This window comes from Cyanistes caeruleus, chromosome 2 (genome assembly GCF_971803275.1).
Source record: "Cyanistes caeruleus chromosome 2, bCyaCae1.hap1.1, whole genome shotgun sequence".
Taxonomy (NCBI): Eukaryota; Metazoa; Chordata; class Aves; order Passeriformes; family Paridae; genus Cyanistes; species Cyanistes caeruleus.
The window spans coordinates 113,668,720-113,689,244 of record NC_141702.1 but is presented as its reverse complement, the minus strand read 5'-3'; the positions used below and the strand labels follow the sequence as shown (position 1 = coordinate 113,689,244).

At 41.4% G+C, this 20,525-nt stretch overlaps 1 protein-coding gene and 1 long non-coding RNA gene across 4 annotated transcripts in view; one reads left to right on the top strand and one right to left on the bottom strand.

Moving 5' to 3' along the window:
• Positions 1-20,525, top strand: part of PCSK2 (proprotein convertase subtilisin/kexin type 2) — a 172,404-nt gene that overhangs the window by 53,103 nt on the left and 98,776 nt on the right. Inside the window, exon 8 of one of the 3 annotated variants that reach the window (XM_086879275.1) lies at positions 18,381-19,044. The exons of the other annotated variants lie outside the window; for them this stretch is intronic. Within the exon in view, the coding sequence (XP_086735401.1) occupies positions 18,868-19,044 (177 nt within the window). The 5' untranslated portion in view covers positions 18,381-18,867. The remainder of the gene's footprint in view (positions 1-18,380; positions 19,045-20,525) is intronic. 3 annotated transcript variants of the gene reach the window in all.
• Positions 12,215-18,669, bottom strand: LOC111926500 (uncharacterized). The gene is made up of 2 exons (XR_002863002.2): positions 17,868-18,669; positions 12,215-16,947 (listed from the first exon to the last, which is right to left on the bottom strand). It is a non-coding gene; the product is annotated as an uncharacterized LOC111926500 (long non-coding RNA).

Genomic DNA, 20,525 nt, shown 5'->3' with positions numbered 1-20,525 from the left:
CACAGAGCCAAAAGGGATTTTCCATGCTGTATGGCATCATGCTCTGTATATACAGGGGAGGAAAGAAGGAGGAAAGGTGGGATGTTTTGAGTGATGATTGCCTACCCAAAGAACTGTTACATGTGATGGAGATGGCTGAACACCTGCCTGTCCATGGGAAACACTGAATTCCTTGTTTTGCTTTGCTTGCATATCCAGCTTTTTCTTTCCCTATTAAACTGTCTTTATCTCAACCCATGAGTTTTCCAGCTTTTACCTTTCCCTTCTCTCCCTGACCTTGCTGGTGGGGCAGCGAGCTGCCTGGGGTTTAGCTGCTGACTGGGGTAAACCATGATAGAAATCAAGCTGGCTGCTGCTATTTCAAGGTGCAAAACTGCTGTTTGGGGTAGAAGACAGGTGTGACTGTGCCTCACCTATGTGATTCCCTTTGAATCAGCCCACTAAGGCTCCAGATCTCTGTCCCAGCCCTTCCTCTTTTCTCTTGCTCTTCAATTTCTGTGACAAAATTAGCCCAGCCTAAGGCCTCTGTCACCTTTCACCACAGGATGAGAGGAATTTAGCTCCAAAGCTGGCTGCTTCCAGGAGGAGCAGCTTTAGAGACCCTGCAGAAGTGCAGCAGGCCCAGCTGAGACAGGTGTCCACACCCACGATTATCCCAAAGCACCATGGACAGCTCCCCCACTTTCCTGGCTCCATTGCTTTCCTTTCCTCACAGATGGATTTGCAATTATCCCTATATCCATAACATGAACTCAAAGGATAGTACGAGTGAGAGACAGCTGCTTCAAAATATCTTTTCTTTAACTAGGCAGTTGTGAAATTTTCATTGGTTGTGGACAGAGCAGAAGAGATATCTAAGGTTTTTAGCATTCAGGACATCAATTGTGCCTCATAGGGAGTAGCACTGTGCTTCACCTGAGAAAGCAGAAAGTGCTTTCTTAGAACAAAAACAGAGCAAAAAAGAACAAAACCTGCTCTGCTTCTTGCCTGAACAGAAACAGCTCTACCCTATCACAGCACCATTGATCTAGACTTAAAATAATAATTTAATTAAATTAAACTTTATCAAGAAAAATATAATTCTTGTAAATGTTTATCCATTTTATTTGGTGGCAAGAACCTCTGGTGCTTTGTAACTAATAATAATTAAATCTTATGGTGCAGGATAAAAAGGTAACCAATTTTCAAGCAGACCTGAGCAGTGAATGAGGCCCCTATTTTCCTGCTTTTAATTTATGGGTTGGGGAACCAGAAGAGAGTTAGAAAATGTTTTCAGAAAATATTCTCCCTTCAATTTTTATTCTTTGTTATTAAAATATACCTAGGTAGCAAACGTTTCCACAACTGCCAAGAAGGCAAAATTAGGATTTTCAGAACTGATTAGGTGGACAAGACATGTTGAAAGGCACCTGGGAAAATTCCACTGAGAACAAAGTATTTGATGAACTCTTCCTGAAAATCAAAAGGAGCAAACCTTTTATTTCTGTTTGTGCAAAAGAATATTTCTCCTAATAATGTATTCAGTCCTCAGGCTGCATTGACACAGATCTGGACAGGGTTTTTCCTTATATATTGTGGTTTTTAATCTATTTTTTTTCCCCAAAGGAAGACTCGTGGGCTAAAAAAGAGATACACATTACTTGAGACTGTGTCCAGCAAGGGACTTGGGTGTGAGAAGCTTGTCTGGCAGCCTTCTGACATGTTCAGATGGACCCATCCTTTAAAGGATGTGGGGAGAACTTGGTGCTTGAGAAGGAACTTTAATCCAAACCAGATAGTAAGATTTAAGATGAGCATGAATTATGAATCTATTCCAGGTTAAAAAGAAAAGATAAAAAGCTCTCTTATGGTACCCTTTCTCAGTGGCTATTTGTATTCAAAACTGGGCTGAATGCTCTTTTCCTGCTACCTCACTTTGTTATGCACATTTTGCTTTTATTGACAAACCTGCAGGTTTAGGATGAAAACCATTTGCAGCTGATTAAGGATGGTGTGCCTGGCAATTTCTTGCTAATCTCTCTTATTATGCCCTTCATAAAAATGGTAGTCATGGTATAAATCCTAGTTCAAATCAATACCTGGAAGTGCTAATCTCTGAAGGGGAAAATGTCAAACACCTCCTGCTGTGTGCCAAGTCTCAAATTCTATGGCATAAACATGAAAGGCTACTGAAATGATTCAGCTTTTTTTTTCCCCCTTTACACAAAGTAGTGCACTTTCTTTTCTAGCATTTCACATGCCATTAACCTTTCTTATATAAAGAGTACCTTAATGGTGGTGGGTGCATGTCTGACAGTGACACGTGGTCACTGTTCACCCTGTGGTGGAGCAACTAATGATCCCAGCTCTCCCCCAGGTATTATCTTGGACTGTGCCTTGAGTTCTGGAGTCAGCTTCCTTCCTTATTCATGGCATCTCTTCTGAGAAAGGTTTCTGAAAGACCTAAATGTTATTTGCATGTGTAAGTGCAGTGTAGCACGTGAATGATCAGTGCAAGGAATCCTGCAGACAAAATGAGTGGAAAATTTAATCAGTTTTGGGACCTTAAACCCAGATTTGAATACTTACCATCAGCATCCTATCCCATCCCCATGATGTTTTTTCTTGCTATTAACATTGGGATACACAGTGTTTTTAAAACCCTGCTCTTCACTCTGCAGTGCCAGGAGGGAAAAGGAAAGTAAGTGAGCTGTAAGGCTGAAAGATCACTTAGAAATGAGGACATAGTGTGTTTCAAGGTAAAAAGACTTTTCCTGCCCACTGTTTCTGCTCCATCTCTGCAGAAGTATGTGCTCTGGTTTCTAAATTAAAGTTGTTCTCATAAAAATATTTCAAACTTAGAGAGTATTTTTGCTGCCACTGATATCCTTGGTCCTCTGCAAAGACAAACTGCTTGAGTACCATAGTGCATTAGGGAACCTAATTCTATAATGTACTTTTTGTAGATTTTTCATGATTGAGATGAGCAAACTGAGAACAGCAGAAATTATAAGTTTTAAAACCTTTAGAAATTTTATTTTTATAAATAATTTTTAAAATTTTTATAAGCTACATATATGTACCTTATAAGGCACATAAATTAATTTTGTTATTGTGTTAGTTCTGTTGCAACTATAGCAAGCCAAATTTCAAAAATCTTCAGTTTCCTTTCATTATGTCCATGGATAAAGACATCACTGATTTTATCTCAGTCCCTGGAAGAGCCAAGGAGTACTGTGCCATCAGCACCTGCAGATGAGTCTCAGTGCTGTTTAGCCCTTCAAATACAAGCAGCAGAGCACCTATCAGGAAGAGGTAGTTGGGGCTTGGGGGTCCCTGTAATCCTGAGTAACACATTAACAAAGTATAAACAGCTTTTAGTGACTAAAGCTGCACTAGATTAAAGGTTTACTAGGAGGAGACACCTGAGTTTGGGTGATCCCCAACGATGGAATTGCATGAGAGAGGGATGACTGCTAGAAGAGAGTCACAGTGTGTGCAAATGGATGGTTGCAGATACCCCAGGAATGACTGGACCCTTAAGAATTTTATTTTTGAGGTAGGGACAGCTTCTTTTATAAAAGAAGCTCTGTTCTCCTAAGGATTTTTGTGTGTTTACAAAAAAACCAAACCCAACCTGTTTTCAACTACCATCTTTAAGGAAGAGACTTTGAATTATACATACACTGATTTCCTCCTGTGAAAATACAGTCAGAAAGAATATGTCTAACAGTGATCATCTTTTTACAGCTCTGCAGCTGGGAGGACTAGCACTATTCTATCACTTCACAAAAGAGGGTATAGTTTCTCTCTGGTTTTTGGCAACTTTTGGAAGCCAGAAGCAAATAAGTGTTGAAAGCTTATGAATAGTAAATTTGCAGCTTCATACCTAAGACAGCTACTGCCAGATTCTGTTCACATAAGCAGTCCTGCTGTAGAAGCATCAGGACTGTGTGCAAGCACACTCTGGGGCACAGTCTGTGTGTCTGAGACGACTACCACCAAATAAAACCAGTGCAGAATTGCAATCTGTTCTGCCTCCATTGCATCAGTGACATTTCTGTTGACTTCAGCAGAAGTTGTGTTGTCTGATGGAGCTGAAGCAGCACCTTTCCTTTTCCAGGAATGAAGTAATTTAATTTTATTTTAAGGGATGGAGGCATTTCACACCTCAATATTTTCATATTCCAGCAAAAACTAAATGTAATTCAAGTGACCTCTCAGGAATTTGTGTGGTGAATCTAGTAGGTGGATTGAACCTTACTGTGCCTCCAGGGAACTGTATGATAAATTAATAACTGTTCACCAGTTACATTTGTCTGTAGGGTCTTAAGAGCATACTGTGATGATGCTGTGCTGAAAAGGTGCTGTATTCCAGTCCTTACAGATGTGCAGAGACTGCATTAGCTGATTATTTGGAGCTGGTGTTAGTTGCTTTGCAATATACTATGTCAAATATTACAATCAGTAGGTATGGAGATGGACACTGGGCAGCTGTGCCAGAAATGGAAACTGTTGCAGGGAAACTGCCTGGAAGCAGGCAAACAGGAGGCTTCTTTTTTGCCATGACAGAAATATGCATCTTGTTCACACTTTTGCTCTGTTTTTAAATCTCCCATAGCATTTTCTCACAGTGGCTTTCTCACATGGGCTTTGCACATATTTTGACCCCATCTCTTCCCTGTGTGTCTCTTTCCAAACACTTTTCTAAATTTTCACTGGTCTATCAGTCTTTCACTTTTTTGCCTCCTTCATTCTCTTCTGCATTCCCATTGTCTTCTCACTTTTTCTTTCCCTCAGTCTCATACATTCTTTCTTCAGGCATCTTTGCCACTCTTTCTTAATTAACTCCATCTCCACATTTTCCTGGGCAGCATGCAGGGGCCAGCTGGTAGGGTGTAATTACCCTTTCCACATGCAAATGGGAGCAGGGCTGAAGCTTCTTGAGTCCTTAAAACCATGGCATCTTCCAGATACCCCTGGGCTCTGAGAAAGGACAAGACCAGAACATGGATCCTGAATGATCACAGGCAGTTCAGAAGGGGAGCTGCAGCTAAGTTCCTTTTTTAGGGAAGCTCTGACACCACTATCCTTTCCCAAAGAGACCCTCAAGTTACAACCAGAACCTGAGTTGTCATGTTTGGACCAAGCTCTCCTGTCCTGTTTTGTAGAGAAGGTCAGGTCAAGATATACTTGCCATATATTTTTGGATTCTTGCCCTCAGTTGTCCTTGGATTAATGTAGTCAGAACTGGTAAAGTTAAGTACAAAAAGTGCAGGTGTTATCCTGCCAGAAGGATATGTTTTTATAACAATAATGTGCTTATTCTTAAATGCCCCCTCTTTTTCAGTGCTTTCCCTTAGGTGTGTCTTTTTAATTAGGTGTGTTTTTCAGAGCAGCCATATCCCTTCTCTTCTGTTTTGGTTGAATGAAAACACCCAGCTGGACTTGTTTGGGCTGACTCTTGGTTCACATGACTGTCTTAATTGTTTGTTTTTTTAAAATACCTTCAGCAATCTCAATCTTTGTTGAATCTGAGTGACCAGAATAATCTATGTCATTCCAAATTTTCCCAGCACAGCTAATTAAATTCTTGACTACAAAAAAAAGCCTGCTTTCGTCAGAAATGTTAGGTAACTAACAATTATCAATGACTATCAACAGAAAAATAACTAACAAGTACTTCAATTTCAGATGCTGTTTAACCTTGCAACAAACACTGATTTCAAGATATAATTTCCTTTAGAGGTGTGAGTAGTTCGCATGATTTTTGTGCCTTCTTTCCCGAAGTCAGTCTCCCTCCTAGCATTTGCTTGACTTCACTTTGTACATCCAATAAATGAAATTCAGACCTGACATCTTAGCCAAATCCTTGGAGGACAAGAAAGCTGCAATAAGCCCACGTGCCTGTAGCCACAGAGATATCCCCCTCCTGCTGTTGTGTGCACCAGCTCACAGCCCACTCCTGCTTTGATTTGCTGGTGACCTTTCCTTTCAGTGCTCAGCCCTGTTCAGACTCTCATGAGGGATGCTACAGAAATGAACAGAATCACTTCCTGAGAAGAGAAATGCCAGACCTTAAACAGGCAGCTGAAGAAGCCAAGGATAAATAAGAATACCCTGTTCTTGAGAAGGAAAGAATGGTTTCTCTGCCAAAAAATTAGAATCCTTGTAGACTCCAGTCAGTTGGTTCTGGAGAGAACCAGTGTGGTACTTTGTGTTTCCTCATAAAATCTAATGCAAATGTTTCAATACTGGGTGCCTGATTAAATTTGATATCCACAATTTATATATATGTTCCCATTATGTAGGCGAATGTCACACTGGATTTGAGGGAATTCAGTCTCTAAATTCATGTGTTTAGCCACTTCCCTTTGATGGTATGCAATCCCCACAGAGGGTTTCTTTTTAAAATCTTTTTTAAATCCTTTTGTCAGGGCCATCATTTATCATGGATATGTGAGTTCTCTTATTAAGATGACTAATATGTCACTAACAATCACAGTTCAGTTTTAAGATCATTAACAGACTGCTTAATTGTCCCCCAATGGTGTAATGGGTACACTTAATCCATGTCTATAGATCAGTGCCAAGCAGTGATAGTCACCTCTTAACCACGGTGGCTCAGTGTGTGATTTTCAAAGTACAAACAAATGAATGGTACTGGTCCATCTGCACTGGGCTGCACCAGGAAGAAAAGGTACTTGCCAGGTAAACAGGATTGGAAATGAGATCTTAATTGGTGGCTGTCATTTATGTGATTGGATGGAAGTGAAAAACAAACAAACAAAAAAAAATCCCCAAACAAATAGAACCCTTTACCCTTCATGAAGGAGGGGCTGTTTTCCAGCTGTACCTATGAAGGAATTTGTTCCAGTGAAGAAGGGAGAGGAGCAGGTTTGTTTTATCAGGACATCAGTGGTGTCTCTCAGACAGGGAGCACACTGGTATGCCATGCACCTTGAGCAGAGCACAGCACAGCTCTTCCTGCTCCTCCCAAAGTGTTCAGAAACTAATTTGCATGCATTTTCATGGAAGCCAGAATAAGGGAAGTTCACTGATTTTTATCTAAACTGATTCAGTTAAAGAGCTGAAACATTTATTCCTTTTTTTTTTTTTTCATCCCAGTATGTATTCAAGGCCTTTGTAGAATAAAGACAATAATTACCATTAGCGCTAAACTGTTTTTATCCCTGGAGCTCAAGTGCTTTGGAAGGATGAGTGTTATCAGTCTGATTGAATGGTTCCACCTGCCCAGTTACAAAGACTCCAGGCAATTGTGTGAGAACCTGGTGAATGAAGCTCAGGCTGTATGGGATCATGCAGTGGGGAAAGACTCCTTGGCACCCTTCTGTGAGACTGGGTCTTGCTCCTCAGAGCTGGAGCTGCTTGTGTGCATGCTTGTTGCCGTGAGAAGGCACAAAAGGTAGAATCTAAAGGAGATAAAGGTTGTTTTATATTAATTCTTCCACTTTTGGATATCAACTCCATGGAGTACTGAAAGTGATAATAGCTACTTTTTGTTTGACTGTCTTGTTTTCCTCTACTGAACAGCACTCTGTCTTTGCCCTGAAATGATTTGAAAGAAGCTGGAATGTATTTCTGCTAAAACTCAGTGGTGTTCAGTGTTACTAATCACATCATTCCCAGGATAAAATCTGTTGAACAGAAGCATCACTGGTCATAGAGCTGTTCTGACTTCTTGGTGTTGCTCAGGAAAATGGGAAGGGTCATGGCTGCTGGTTTAATTCTGTTGATTTGTTGAAACAGAGGCAAATATAAATCACCCTGACAAATCAGTAAAGCAGACAGTGTCACCCAGGCCTCAGAATACATTTTATTAAAGGGTTTGTCTTGGAAAGGAAGAGAAAATCTATCAATAGAACTGAAAATGAGGCAGTTTAGATAGAAAACATGCACAAATTTCTTGTGTGAGGGGCTGAATGTCCTCACTTGTCCTCTTGAAATGGTAAAACTGAACAAGTCATGATTTATCTAGTGCCTGAGGTCTTCAGCTGAGAGTGAGGAGTTCTAGGTTCTAATCACTTTTCCAAGACCCTGCTTTATTTTAAGTGCATTATAAAGATTATAAAGTGCATAAACAGTTCTTTTTACCCAGTCTATGCTTTAGGTTGTTACAGGCTATGGGATTTCAGCATTGTATTTCTGGACTTGGTTAAACTTTATCTCCTTGAAGCTTTAAACCCTCCTTGGAATATAGTACTACTGTACATTGGGTCAAAAGTCTCAGACACAGTACCTAAGATTTAGTTGGTGAAGTCAGAAGGAGATTTCAGGAGTTTTCAAAATGGAATTAGAGACACATTTTGCTAAGGTTGCTTGAAAATGGAGGTTTGAGGGCTTGTATAAGTTTCATGCTCTTGAAAACTTTATTCATATTTAGAGAGCCATGCTTTTTACTCCTCTTATGCTGCTAGACTTTTCATTAATGGCTTTCACATATAACTCAATAGTTCTAGTAAAAAAAAAAAAAAAAAGAAAACAACTTTAAAAGATATTTTTTCAAATTCCACAGGCCAACGAGTCAACCCAGTATGCAGTGAAGTGATAAAAAGCCCTGGTCTTACAGCTGTCATGCAACAAATGAAGATGAGTTATAACCCACTGTGTTGGCCCTGGCAGAAAGATTTGAGAGGGTGACTGTGAAGGGGAGAAACACCAGTGCTAGCATTGCTTTATAGAAGCTTTGAAGTAGGCTGAGTTGGAGAAACTGAGCATCTGGTTATTGACTGTGTTTATTTCTACAGTAGTAAACAGAAGAGTTGAGACTGAAGTCAGAACAAAATCTCTTGTATAGATTGCCTGACACGTTGTGCACGTTTTGAGCAGCATGGCTGGTGCCACCTCAGTGAGGCCTGTGTATTTCACCAGCTGTTAGAGTATTACCCATGCAGGAAAGAGCTCAGGAGACAGGCACTGAAAGATTTAAAGCAATGCCACCTAGTGCTAAAATTAAATCTCCCAAAATAAATAAATTTAAATTTTTGCAGGCTGTAGAGGTTTTTTTATTTCTTTAATTTTTTGGCAATTCCACTTGTTAGCATAAAACTTGGACATCAGAAAAATCACCTTGAGGCATAGTTAGAGGATTTGCTCAGCACCAGCCTGGATTTGCAATTGTGGCTCATATCTCACTGAGAGCAGCAGGGAGAGCTGACCAGGAGGAACCTTCTCACCCCACTTCTCCTGTCTTATATCAGTTAGTGGCTGGATGCTGATACCATTTCTTAGCAGGAGGGTGTGCATCTGAATTTGACCATTTTTAGCCTTTGATGCCTGATTGTGAATCATTTTTCCCCCACAACAGCTGCTTGAATAAGGTGACCATCTGTTCCTTATTAAAAAAAAAAAAATTAAAAAAATTCCTTTTTTCAGTGTTGTTCAGCCTATATCAGTTTAATATAAGGATGTACTTTGTCCCACGTTTTGGCAGTGATCACACAGAGGAGTCTATACAAAGATACAATGATTTGATAAAACCCATGATTGTTGCATAGGAAATAGAACATTTCAGGTTTTCCTTTTCCAGTGCTCATTTTTCTGATTGTTCCTATTTTTTTTTTTTTCAGATTTCTTTTTATTTTTGTATTTTCTGGTCATACAAAGAGGTATTCAATATCTGCAAAGAAATACTGTGGCCCTTTCAGAACAAAAAATTATTAGGACAGTTCTACATTATGTACTTCCATAAGAAGACAGAATGGATGTATTTCCCAGTGAGACTATTTTTGTTTCTTGAAGCCCTTCACGATGTTGGTGACCTTTCTGCTAAATTTCTTCATGGAAGGTATCACCATGTCTCAAAGAGATTGCTCCTGAGAGTAACCTGAACAGGATATAACTAAAAGGATCTGCCAAAACAAGCCTTTGGGCAAAACAGCAATCTACATTTGGAGAGCCAGATACTCCCTCTCATTCCTTTTTTAAAAATAGTGATCCATGGCTCTGCCAAGACCAGTGTCTTATCATAAATAGTGGGTAAGATATACGTACAAAGGCAAACCTGTCTTAAAAACCTGACTTTTATATCCTTTTAGTCACGGATGCAGCTCTGCTCCCATCAAGAGATAAGGATTGCAAGGATCTAAAAACTATTGAGAAGTCTCTCAAAGGCCCCCCACCTTGAAGCCAGCATGGTGGTTGTGATGGAAAATAGGTTCTCACTTTTTGCAATTTGGTCATGTAGCAATGTAAAAACAAACCAAAACGACACCCAAACCACACAGAAAAATAAATTTGAGTTTTCCCATATTAAGGTGTTTATTGAAGACTTGCATTCTCATCTGTTCCTTAAGGCTTCTTTATTTACTACAAGTGAAATAAAAATGTAGCCATACACCAGGTTGTTGTAGGAGTTTTGAAATTAATTCTTGAGCACAGCCTGCACATGCTTTTGTTGTGTTCATTATAGTTATCTCACAGAAGAAATAGTAGCAGGTAATGCATTTCTTTGTGAACAGAATGATGATAGGAGAGGTATTTAGGGGCCAAGTAATGCTTTTTTTCCCTAGTGATTTACTTCTTCATATTTTTTTCTTTTTTTTCTTTACTGAAAATTTGCTTTTTAAATTCAGACTGTGTAGTGGCTTTTTGGTGAATTGTTTAGGAAGACATGACACTGCTTAACATGACAATATGCATACACTTCTTAATGATTTGGAAAAGGACAGCACTACAGAAACAAAGGTGGAGGAATAGATGTGTTTGTTTTCATGCTAAAAATTCAGACAAAATTATTTCTGCCAGAGAATTTCAAAGAATAGACAGCTTTGTTATCCATCTCCCACTGAATTTCAGTGGGCTTTGTACGGCCTGGCTTTTAGAAAATCCTCCATTTTTCTTTACAAAAGGTTGTTTATTGCTATTGTCTACTGCATAAGCACTTCATAACCTCTGAGTGGAATTAAGTTTCCTTGTCCAGTCTCAGTAATGATTACATCAGATGAGAGATGGAGGGAAAAAGCCGAGTTTTCATTTCTCCCTTTGCCTTTCCCATTGCTAACCTCTAGCAAACTGCTTTCTGTGGCACAGCTGGTGACAGAGAGCTGGGGTAGGGGGTGGTGGCAGCCCAGCCTCAATCTTACCATGCCAGTACATGGTACACTGACTCTCCTGACTCCCCAGCCAGTGTCTCTGTCTGCAGCATCCTCTGTGCTTTGTTTCACAGCTTTTAGGTTGTGCCTGCATTCCAGATTCAGTCCCTACCAGGGGTGCAATAACACCACTGGTTTCTAGGAAAAGCTTTTGAGGCAGAGGCTGGGAATGAGGCATCCAAATATGAAAAAACTGGAGAGGTGGCTATGCAGAGATCCTGAAGAAAATGAATCTCAACGGGGAAAACATCTATTAACTTAAAACTGATATTTTGGCGTGATGCTTTAAGCTATTTTGTGGATTATCTTTTAATTCCTGCTGACATGAAAGAAAAGCTGCTGGTCTGTAGTCTTTTCCAGGGTGGGAGGTGAACTGCAGGTGTGTGAAATCAGTACTAGGAAGATCACAGGCTAATTCACCTCAGCCATTAACCAAACACCTTAACTCTGGCAGTACTTGGCAGCTGAATTTCGAGAAAGTTGATCAAAGCTGCCCAGCAGAGATGGTGGAGATAATTTACTTGGATTTGCCTGTACTTCTCAATGGGCTGCAAAGCTTTAATTTACAATAGAAAATACTGAGACTTTGTACGTGCCAGCAAATTTATATTTCTACAAAGAAGTTGTGATATGTTTTTTTTTTCCTGTCAACAAGTAGAGCAAAGTTAGTAGTGGAAGAGTTTAATTTGCCTTTCAGAAACTTGAAATCTCAAAGTTAAACTTGAAAGAAACCTATATTTATCTGGATATATGGTGCCACATCTCTAATTTATGAACACAAAATTAAGTCTGTTCATAGAGAGCTTTTAGCTCAGATGGGGACTATTTGTTTTATTTTCAGTCTTACCTTTATAAGCTAATTTTCTGTGATCATTCCTCTTGGTTTTTCTTTAAAGTCAAATTCTAAAAAATGGATTATGGATTTTCTTCTGAGTTGTTATTTTTGGTTGGAAGCAAAGCTTGAGATTTTAATGCATGGAAATAAAAAAAAAACAACGATATGCCATGTTTCATATAGATGACTGCTAACTGCTAAGATAAAAATTATCAAACCTTCTGTGTGGAGCATAACATGTTTGAATGAATGAATGAAGTCTAAAATGAAAAGGAAACAGTAAATACAAGATTTTTCAACACTTTTTATTACTAATCAAACACCCTGAAAAATTGTCATGGAGCTGTCAACACCACATCTGAGTTATGATTGCAATAAATTGCATTTTTGGGGACAGCTGCTTTGTTTTGTTGCTTGAGCCAAATGTTCGCTATTAGTGTTCTACCAAAGTTGAAGAACTCATTATTATTTATGCCCCACCTGTATGCTGTCACTGATTCCTCTCTGTCCAGGGGATGATCAGTTGCAAGGGCTCAGAAAGTTGAACAAAATGTAATTACTGCATTCTATTTCTCAGCCTTTCTGTAAATAATGTGAGACACAGTTGGGAGCTTCTGGAAGCAAAGTTAGATTGGTTAGTAATTGATGAAACTTTCATCACCTGTGTGGGTGGACTTCTTGGAGATCAAGTTTCTGGATCTTTTGATGTTTTGTTTTGAATTCCACTTTCAATCTTTTTTTTCTGTCCCTAACTCCACATATCCAGTCATTTTCCTTTGCCCAATAATTCCCATGGTCAACAGACATCTTTTTATCTTGGATTTCTTGCACACTTTTCCCTATGTTTGTTGGCTTTTGGTTTTGTTTTGTTTGGTTTTTTTTTAATGCTAGTATTTCCAGGTCTTGCTTAGAAGCTTTCTCTCACCCATTGTTATCTTCTAAAATGTCACTGAGACCATCTGCTCCAGACTGGCTCTGCTGAGAAATTCTAATTCTCTAAGATCATTTGCACAGGCATTATTTTTCCAGACAGACCGTCTTCAACAAAGACTCAGGAGCAGAAAAAGCAAACAAGTCTGGCAAAAGTGGCAAGCATATCCTTTTAAAATAAATGAACCACATATTTTCATTACTTTTAATACTTCTTTGCCATAGCTGCCTAAGCTGAACATTTGTCTACGTGCATATTAAGCAGTAGCTAAGAGTCAGATTCAGGAAACAACTTCTGTGCATGGATAATCATATTCCTAATTAACAAACAGACATGTACATGCCATAGTCTCTTGAGGCTTTCAGCACGGGCCTAACCTCAAACCCTTCTTTCAAGGGCTTTTTTTTCTCTTTAGTAAATGTGTATTGTACCTGTAAGCTGTTTCTCTCTGGTGATTTTGGATTGTACCCTCATTAAGTGTAGGAGATTACACTCACTGGTTATCTCAATAGTTTTCACTTCCCTGTCAGGTACCATGTTGCTTAACAGCCCCTCTGGTCCTTATGTCTGGGAGTAATAAATCAAAGAAAACCCAAACTGCTTGAAGAGGTGATTACACCCTTCCTTCTCCTGTTCTCTTTGCACAGCCCTGCTGGCCTGCAGGCAATGGATGCTGAAAACTACACTCTTTACTCTCTGCATTATCATGTCACTAAATTAGTACATGTTCACTCTGACACTTGGCAGTAAAACACTTGCATAGATAAAAGTGTATTGAAAAGATTCTGCCTGCAACCTAAAGTTTATGTAACTAGCAGCTGTGGAATAGGCTCCCAGTTTCCACATGTCTTTTTAACTTTGAAAGATCCATGCAGTTTAATGTGGTAATGGTGCAAAATGTTTTATCCTTGGTCATAATTCCTATGTCTGGTAACTGCTAACCTTCCTGGGCTTAGATATAGATCATAGATATAGAAGGAGTCCCTGCTGTGGCCCTCTTTCTTCAGTAACAGCATTTAACGTAACATGCAACAGATCAGGAGCTTTTGCCTATAAATAATGCTGCCATTGTTACTATATTTGTAACAGTAATAAAGTATTTTGATTGGATAAAACAATGAAAATGGTCAGGGAAGTATTTTTAAATAGGGAAAATGATCTTGAAGTCATCTAAGATAAATGTATCCCAACTCTTTGGTCTGGAACCTCCACACAGAAACACTGCTGTTGCTTGGCTTCATCATGCTTGGCTTTGCTGCAGTAACTCATACATCCATCTTTCCATCATTGTACTAAAATGGCCTAGATGTGTTTGATGAAAATGCTCTTTAAGACAGTCATGGCTGATTACCAAATCAGCCCAAAGTGGATCGTAGCTGTGCTGTCTGAACTCATTTACTGTGGTTTCTGCTTTGCTTTGCTCATACCTATGCTGCTCATTATCAAAACAAACCAATTAAAACTTGCTTTTATACACTGTCAGAAGATGATCCACAGCAGTGCTAACACATGGATATACTGTTAGAGAGCTTCTAGAATCCTTAAGAGACTTTGATCCTGTAGCTGTAGTGACCAACCCAGCAGGGAATTTTTCAGCTCCCATGGCATTTCCTCATAGCCTTTCACTCCATTCTCTTCATTCTGTACATTCAGTTATGCATGTTGTCTTGTGTTCCTGGTACACAGACAATATAAACTTTATATTCTTCTATATTCTCTAGTTCTTGCTTTTACTCATATAGGTCTGATTATTCCCTGTCCTAAATAAAATTGTCAGATGAAACTGTTTCACTTGCTTTCTACTGTGGCCTTTTAAACTATGCATCCAATTCCTTTCTTTGGAAATCTCTTCTCAAGCCTTTTTAATCCCATTTCTGTTCCTCTAAATGTAGGTATTACCTTTGAGCCTGCTCCAGAGTCCACTGAAAGCATATATGCTCACTTCACAGCTTCAGAAAGGTTTAAGGGAGACTCGGAGTTGTGCCAGAGGATGCTTATGTGTTTTTGTTCTCTCATAACACAAAATTCAATTATTGCAATATTCTGTTTCCAGCTCTTCAGAGCACTACTGCTCATGCATCTGCTAGGATGAATGATTAAAGATGAAAGCAATGTAAATCTTGGACTTAGGATTCTGTGTTTACTTCCACAGCAAAGAAATGAGTTCTTGCAACTTCCCCTGACATAATGGTCTCTTGGCATGGCAACATCCTGTGCAGCCCCCAGGAAAAGAAACACCTCCTTTAAAGTTAGTACTTCATTGACCTCATAGTGAAAGCCATTTAAGTGTTGTTAAATAATTGTAGAAATTTAATGGTTGTTTAAAAATGTAGTCAGCAATCCATTTGGGAACTGGAATTTTTAAACTAATTTCATTTTTTTAGAGCACTGTTGTAGTTTTCACTGGTAAAGCTAGTATTGTTTTTTATTTGCCTTCTGTTAGACAAGCCAGAATTTATGGGGGAACCTTAGTCTCTTTTATTGAACTACCTGATGAAATTGAAAAAAATTATAGTTTTTTTGATCCATTGTATCTATGACATTGCTTGTGTCTGGGAGACCCTTAATATTGTGTGACATGTCAGTAAATAAATAGGACACAAAAATCAAAATGGCCTTTATGACATAGACTAAAAACTGATTAAATGCTAGGTCCTTAAGTATAATTACAAACTGGGAATCATTGCTGGAGTTGATTTGATTCTGCAGAGTTTCCAAAGGACTGAGGCCAAGAAATTATCTCTGTAAAATCTTGCTAATCCAGTACATCAATATAAACTCCTTACTAATAAAGTGAGTAGGTTAAAGAAGAAAGCCATAAAGCATGAAAGAGATTAGTGCTGAGTGATCTGTATTGCTGGGAAAGCTCCATGCAGGTAAATTATGTGTATTTTGACCAAGCAGAGTAATCAATATCTAGGTACAAACACTGTTGGCCATGCAGGATACCTGTCCTAGAGAGCAGCAGGCCTGAAGAGGGCTCAGGGAGGATGAGGGATCTGCAAGTCAGCATTAGCATCCCTGCACATCAGGGAGGCTCAGCAGCACGGAGGCTGAATGAAATCCTCAGCCAGTGAAAGACTGGGCACCAGTAAGAATAAAGTTGTGATGTAACATCAGTTTAACACTGGCCTGACCTCTGCTGAAAAAATATCTGAATTGTGATGTAACATCCATTTAAGACTGGCCTGACCTCTGCTTTAAAAACATCTGATGCAGCTACAGTTCGCAATTCAAGGAATAAAAATATTTATGGGAATGGTTGAAGGGATGGGAAATATGCCTTACAAGAAGACATTCAAGGGAGTGCTAACTGTATGTCTTTATCATCACAATCTCAAAACTCATCTGGAGAAAATAATAGTTCAGCAGTTCCATGAAAAAATTCATAATAAGAACAAAAACTAGAAGTCAATGTAGGACTGATCAGCATTTTAAAGGGAGGCAGAGATATAACTTTTTACAAATGACTGTAAGCAGTCATTGAAACATTTCCCCAGTGGCTGTAATAGATCAGTCTTGACTGTTAATTCAATGTTTGTATGCTAAGGAAAAAAGGAAAAAAAAAGGACTACGGATCAGATGCAAGAATTAATGCCAATAAGCCCTACACTTAACATAAAGTACTAGGTTAGAAGTCCCAGTGGTACTGTCTAGTCTTAAACTTCTGTATTCATCAACACAATGACTATTTTCCTTTAAACTGCTGCTTTTGATGTTTTCTTCTCTTGGTGTTTAGACTGTACTTCTTAAACCAGCCTTTCCTAAACTAATCCATTTTAAATTTTTTATTATTTTTTAACATCACATAGAGAAAGCCATCACAGCTTGTCATTGCAAGGATTACAAGCTATGGACAGTGGCTGTTCCCTTGCTGGCAATGTCCCTTCAATGGCAGCAGCTTGCAGAGCAGCACTGACAGGTGGCAGCTGGGGCTGTCAGAACATGCACACCGAATTATTTAGTCACACCCCTCACCCAGACCTGTGTTATGGTCCTCAGTTCTGAATGTGTGCAGGATCTTGCCTTGCTGGTTAGAGGGAGCCAGGAGGGCTGCTCCACTGTCTTTGTTATTGATGTTCCCCTTTCTGTGAATAGAATAAAAAGAGGCGTGTCAACTGAGGGAAGACCTCTGGGGAAAGAGAAACTTACATACCTAAAATGCCTTTCCCTTACTTTTATATTCCTTTTGTTTCTGATACCAAGGAACAGCTGTGGATGGGAACCAGTAGGACCTCCACTGGCTGTCAAGCAGTCACCAGTGGGTGTTTCTGACCCAGCAGCTCACAGGCCCCAAGTTACCTGGAAATGCTTTAATACTGGAAAGATACTGTAAGGAGAGTTGTTGCTGACTATTGGTGAAAACAAACAACTTGGTTTAAAGTAATAATATATAGAGCTGTTTTTAATAACTATCTCAGAACAAGCATCTAAAAGCTGAATTCTACCAACATTAATACTTACCTCTTAATGAGACTTCAAAGCTGTTTTCTTTCTCTACTGTGGCATTTCTCATGTTTTACCTTTCCCTCATGTTTGATGTTTTTTCAACATCAGTCATTCATTTACAACACTTCTGTTGATGTAACCGGGCTTTGGATTAGGCTTCAAGTTGCCATTTCCTTTCTGTTTGAATAGGGATTTCTTTTATCCAGAGGAAGGAAATCAATAATTTGTCATGACAAACCAACGCTCATTTGGATTCACAATTATGTGGTCAGCTCTTCTGCTGTTTTCTAAAGCATTTTAGGATAATGGAAGAAGAGCCTTGTTTGTGATTTTTGATGTTTTCCTTTGTTTCCCCTGATTTATTTAACATCTGTACTCCATTTGACCATTTGCTGGGCAGTTTACAGTAAATCTATAATTTTGTTTGTTTTAAAGATGATTGTGCTTTCTGTGTCCCAAGTCTTTCCCAGGGGATCATTTAGGGATCCATCAAAGGATTAACCTTTGGTATGACAAATTAACAGATGTATCGGTGGGAGAAAGCTAAACTATACTTTACCATAAACTTGCATAATCTGTACCGCTCCTTTCCAATCATAGTTTTTCAGATGGCAGATTACAGAACCGAGCTCCCATTCTTTTTAGGCGCTGCTACCTCTGCAATCCCACCAGGGCATGGAACACTCTCAATCCTCGGCTGTCTCAGGGCAGGGAAGGCCCAGGCACATGCCTGGGGATGGCTGAGGGAACCTGGGCACCTGTGTGTTCCTGAGCATCCTGCCGCTACAGACTGGGAGTCAGGGCAGGGTGAGGAGCCCTGAGACCTGAGGATTTCCTCTGGCTTTGCCCTATCACTGCTTGACCACCTCCCTGTCCCTTTGCTTTTGTATAAAGAGGAATAAAGGACAGGTGGCTGATGGCCCTGTGAGCAGCTGGCGCAGGGTTCTGGCTAGAACGGGAGGTCTGGGGGGAACTCCAGGTATTTTGTGCTCGCTGGGGCGAAGAGAAAAGCTGGGTGCCGGCCCCGGCGGTGAGCCTCTTGCCAAAGTCTTTCGTTCTCCTGTCCCCACAGCCACCCGCGTATGGGCTCCAGCTCCGGGGTGCCTGCCCCCCTCAGCGACCTTCCCCCTCAGCCCCGGCTGAGGCACGGCCGGGCTGGAGGTAGGAGGGGGCAGCTGCGCGCTGCACTCGGGGGGTGCGGCTTTGTAGGGGCAGGACTGTGGAAGGTGGGAGTGAGGCGTGGGTGGGGTGTTGGGGAGGCGTGTGGAGCGTTCCGGGAGCCGCGGGCCGGGGCGATCCTCCCCCCCATGATTGGCAGCGCGGCGCGTCCCCCCCCTTCCCCTGGGCTGGTGCTGCCCCTCGGCCGCCGCGGAGCCCGCATCCGCACCGCCCGGCCGGTGCTCTGCGCGCTGCTCTCCTCTCGCCTCTGCCGCGCTCGTTTGTTTTAATTTATTTTTTTTTTTTTTTTTTTCCGCCCTCCTCCCCTCCCATCTTTTGGGCGCTTCCCCTCTGGCCCGCCCGCCCGGCGGGCTGCCTCCGCGGGCGCGCAGCGCGGGGCCATGCCGCCGGGGCCGCCGCTGCTTCGGGGCTCCCTCCTCCTCCTCCTCCTGCACTTCCTCGGCGCCCCGGCCCGCGGAGCCGTCTACACCAACCATTTCTTGGTGGAGCTGCACGACGGGGGCCAGGCGGAGGCCGAGCGGGTGGCGGCGGAGCACGGCTTCGGCGGGGTGCGGAAGGTAAGCCCCCCGCGCAGGGCCGGGGCGCTGCGGTGCCCTTCAGGCTGGGCTCAGGGCGGTGTCGTGCCGCGGGCGTGGGGCGGCTCTGCCCGCCGCTCACCTCAGGGAAGGGACGGTGCCCCGCTGTGCCCGCCTTCATCCCCGCTTCCCGAGGGGCTTGGGGGGGATAGCGGCGCCAAGAGCCATTGCAAGTGCTGCTCGGCATTGGCCCAGCAGGGTGGTTATCTTGGACACTGGAGGGAGAGAGCGGAGTTTCCCACATGGTTACTCGGTGCCTTTTGACTTACTATGTAAACATCCTGCCATGGAGGAGCTCCCATCCTGCGGGGCTGGGGCTGCCGCCTGGGGCTCCCTGAGCGCGAGTGGAACGGATCGGAGCACCTGCGGGAAAAAGGAAAAACCTCATCTCCATGGGGATGCACACAATTTAAATAGAAGATTTCATTGGGGTTTTGACACTCAATTTTTGATGCTGTTGGATTTCTTAGCATCCCTGTTATTCTCCTAGAGAACTAGCATGACCCCACGATAAGCAGTGAATCCTTTCCACTAATGAATATAAGTTGGGAAACTTCAAGTGCCATTGGAGGTTGTTTTCGCTCCTGAGGTCCTAGGAGAGCAAAGATAGCCAGAGTGGCAGGTCCCCTCCCGGCTCCTACAGTGTCCACCTCTGCTAGAAATCTCTCCCATTCAATTAATAATTCGACCCCTAAATATTTTAGGGTACCATAAGACCTGGGGTGAAAACGGGGAGAGGCTGATAGAGCGCCCTGGTCAATACAGCTCCTGGCAGACTTGCTTGGAGGAGTGCGAAAGGAAAGCGGGCTGTGAGTGTTGCTGCTGCTTGTCTTTTTTTCTTTTCCTGGCAGTTATGCAATAACAGCCTGGTCCTACATCCAAGGAAATGAATGATAATAGCACCCTGAACTTGAATGAGTGAAATGGCTTTAAACCTCGATTTAAAAATAAAAATTAAAAAAAGCATATCGAGTGAGACTCCCTCCCTTAGGTTGCCTCGTTTCAACTCCAGTGGGAGCTTGTTAGAGAAACGAGGACAAGATCATTGTTGCTGTGACCACAGCTAATTGCTGCTCTGATAAGATGCTTTTGTTTTAGGCTCACAGCCTTGTGGTGATAGCGACAGAAGTGGGCTGCTGATACATTTGGGAAAGGATTCATTGTGGGGATTAGGTTTTGTTATATGATATTTAGATACAGCTTTTTTTGTCAACAGTTTTCCTCTTCTAGTCTCTTCCTCACTGTGCTCCCTTCCTCCCATCCTGGAGTTATCTGACTGATAAGGCCTTATGAGGATAGAAGGGTATGCTTCTGCATAGCTCAATTTCTTAGGACTTTTGCTTGGTGCTTTCAAATGATCCTGTGGTCCAAGTGGGGAGGAGACAGGGAGAGAGAGGATTTTGTAGGACGGAGAAATGCAGCTTCTGGGCTGTTAGAATCCTCTCCCCTCTTCCATGGCTGTC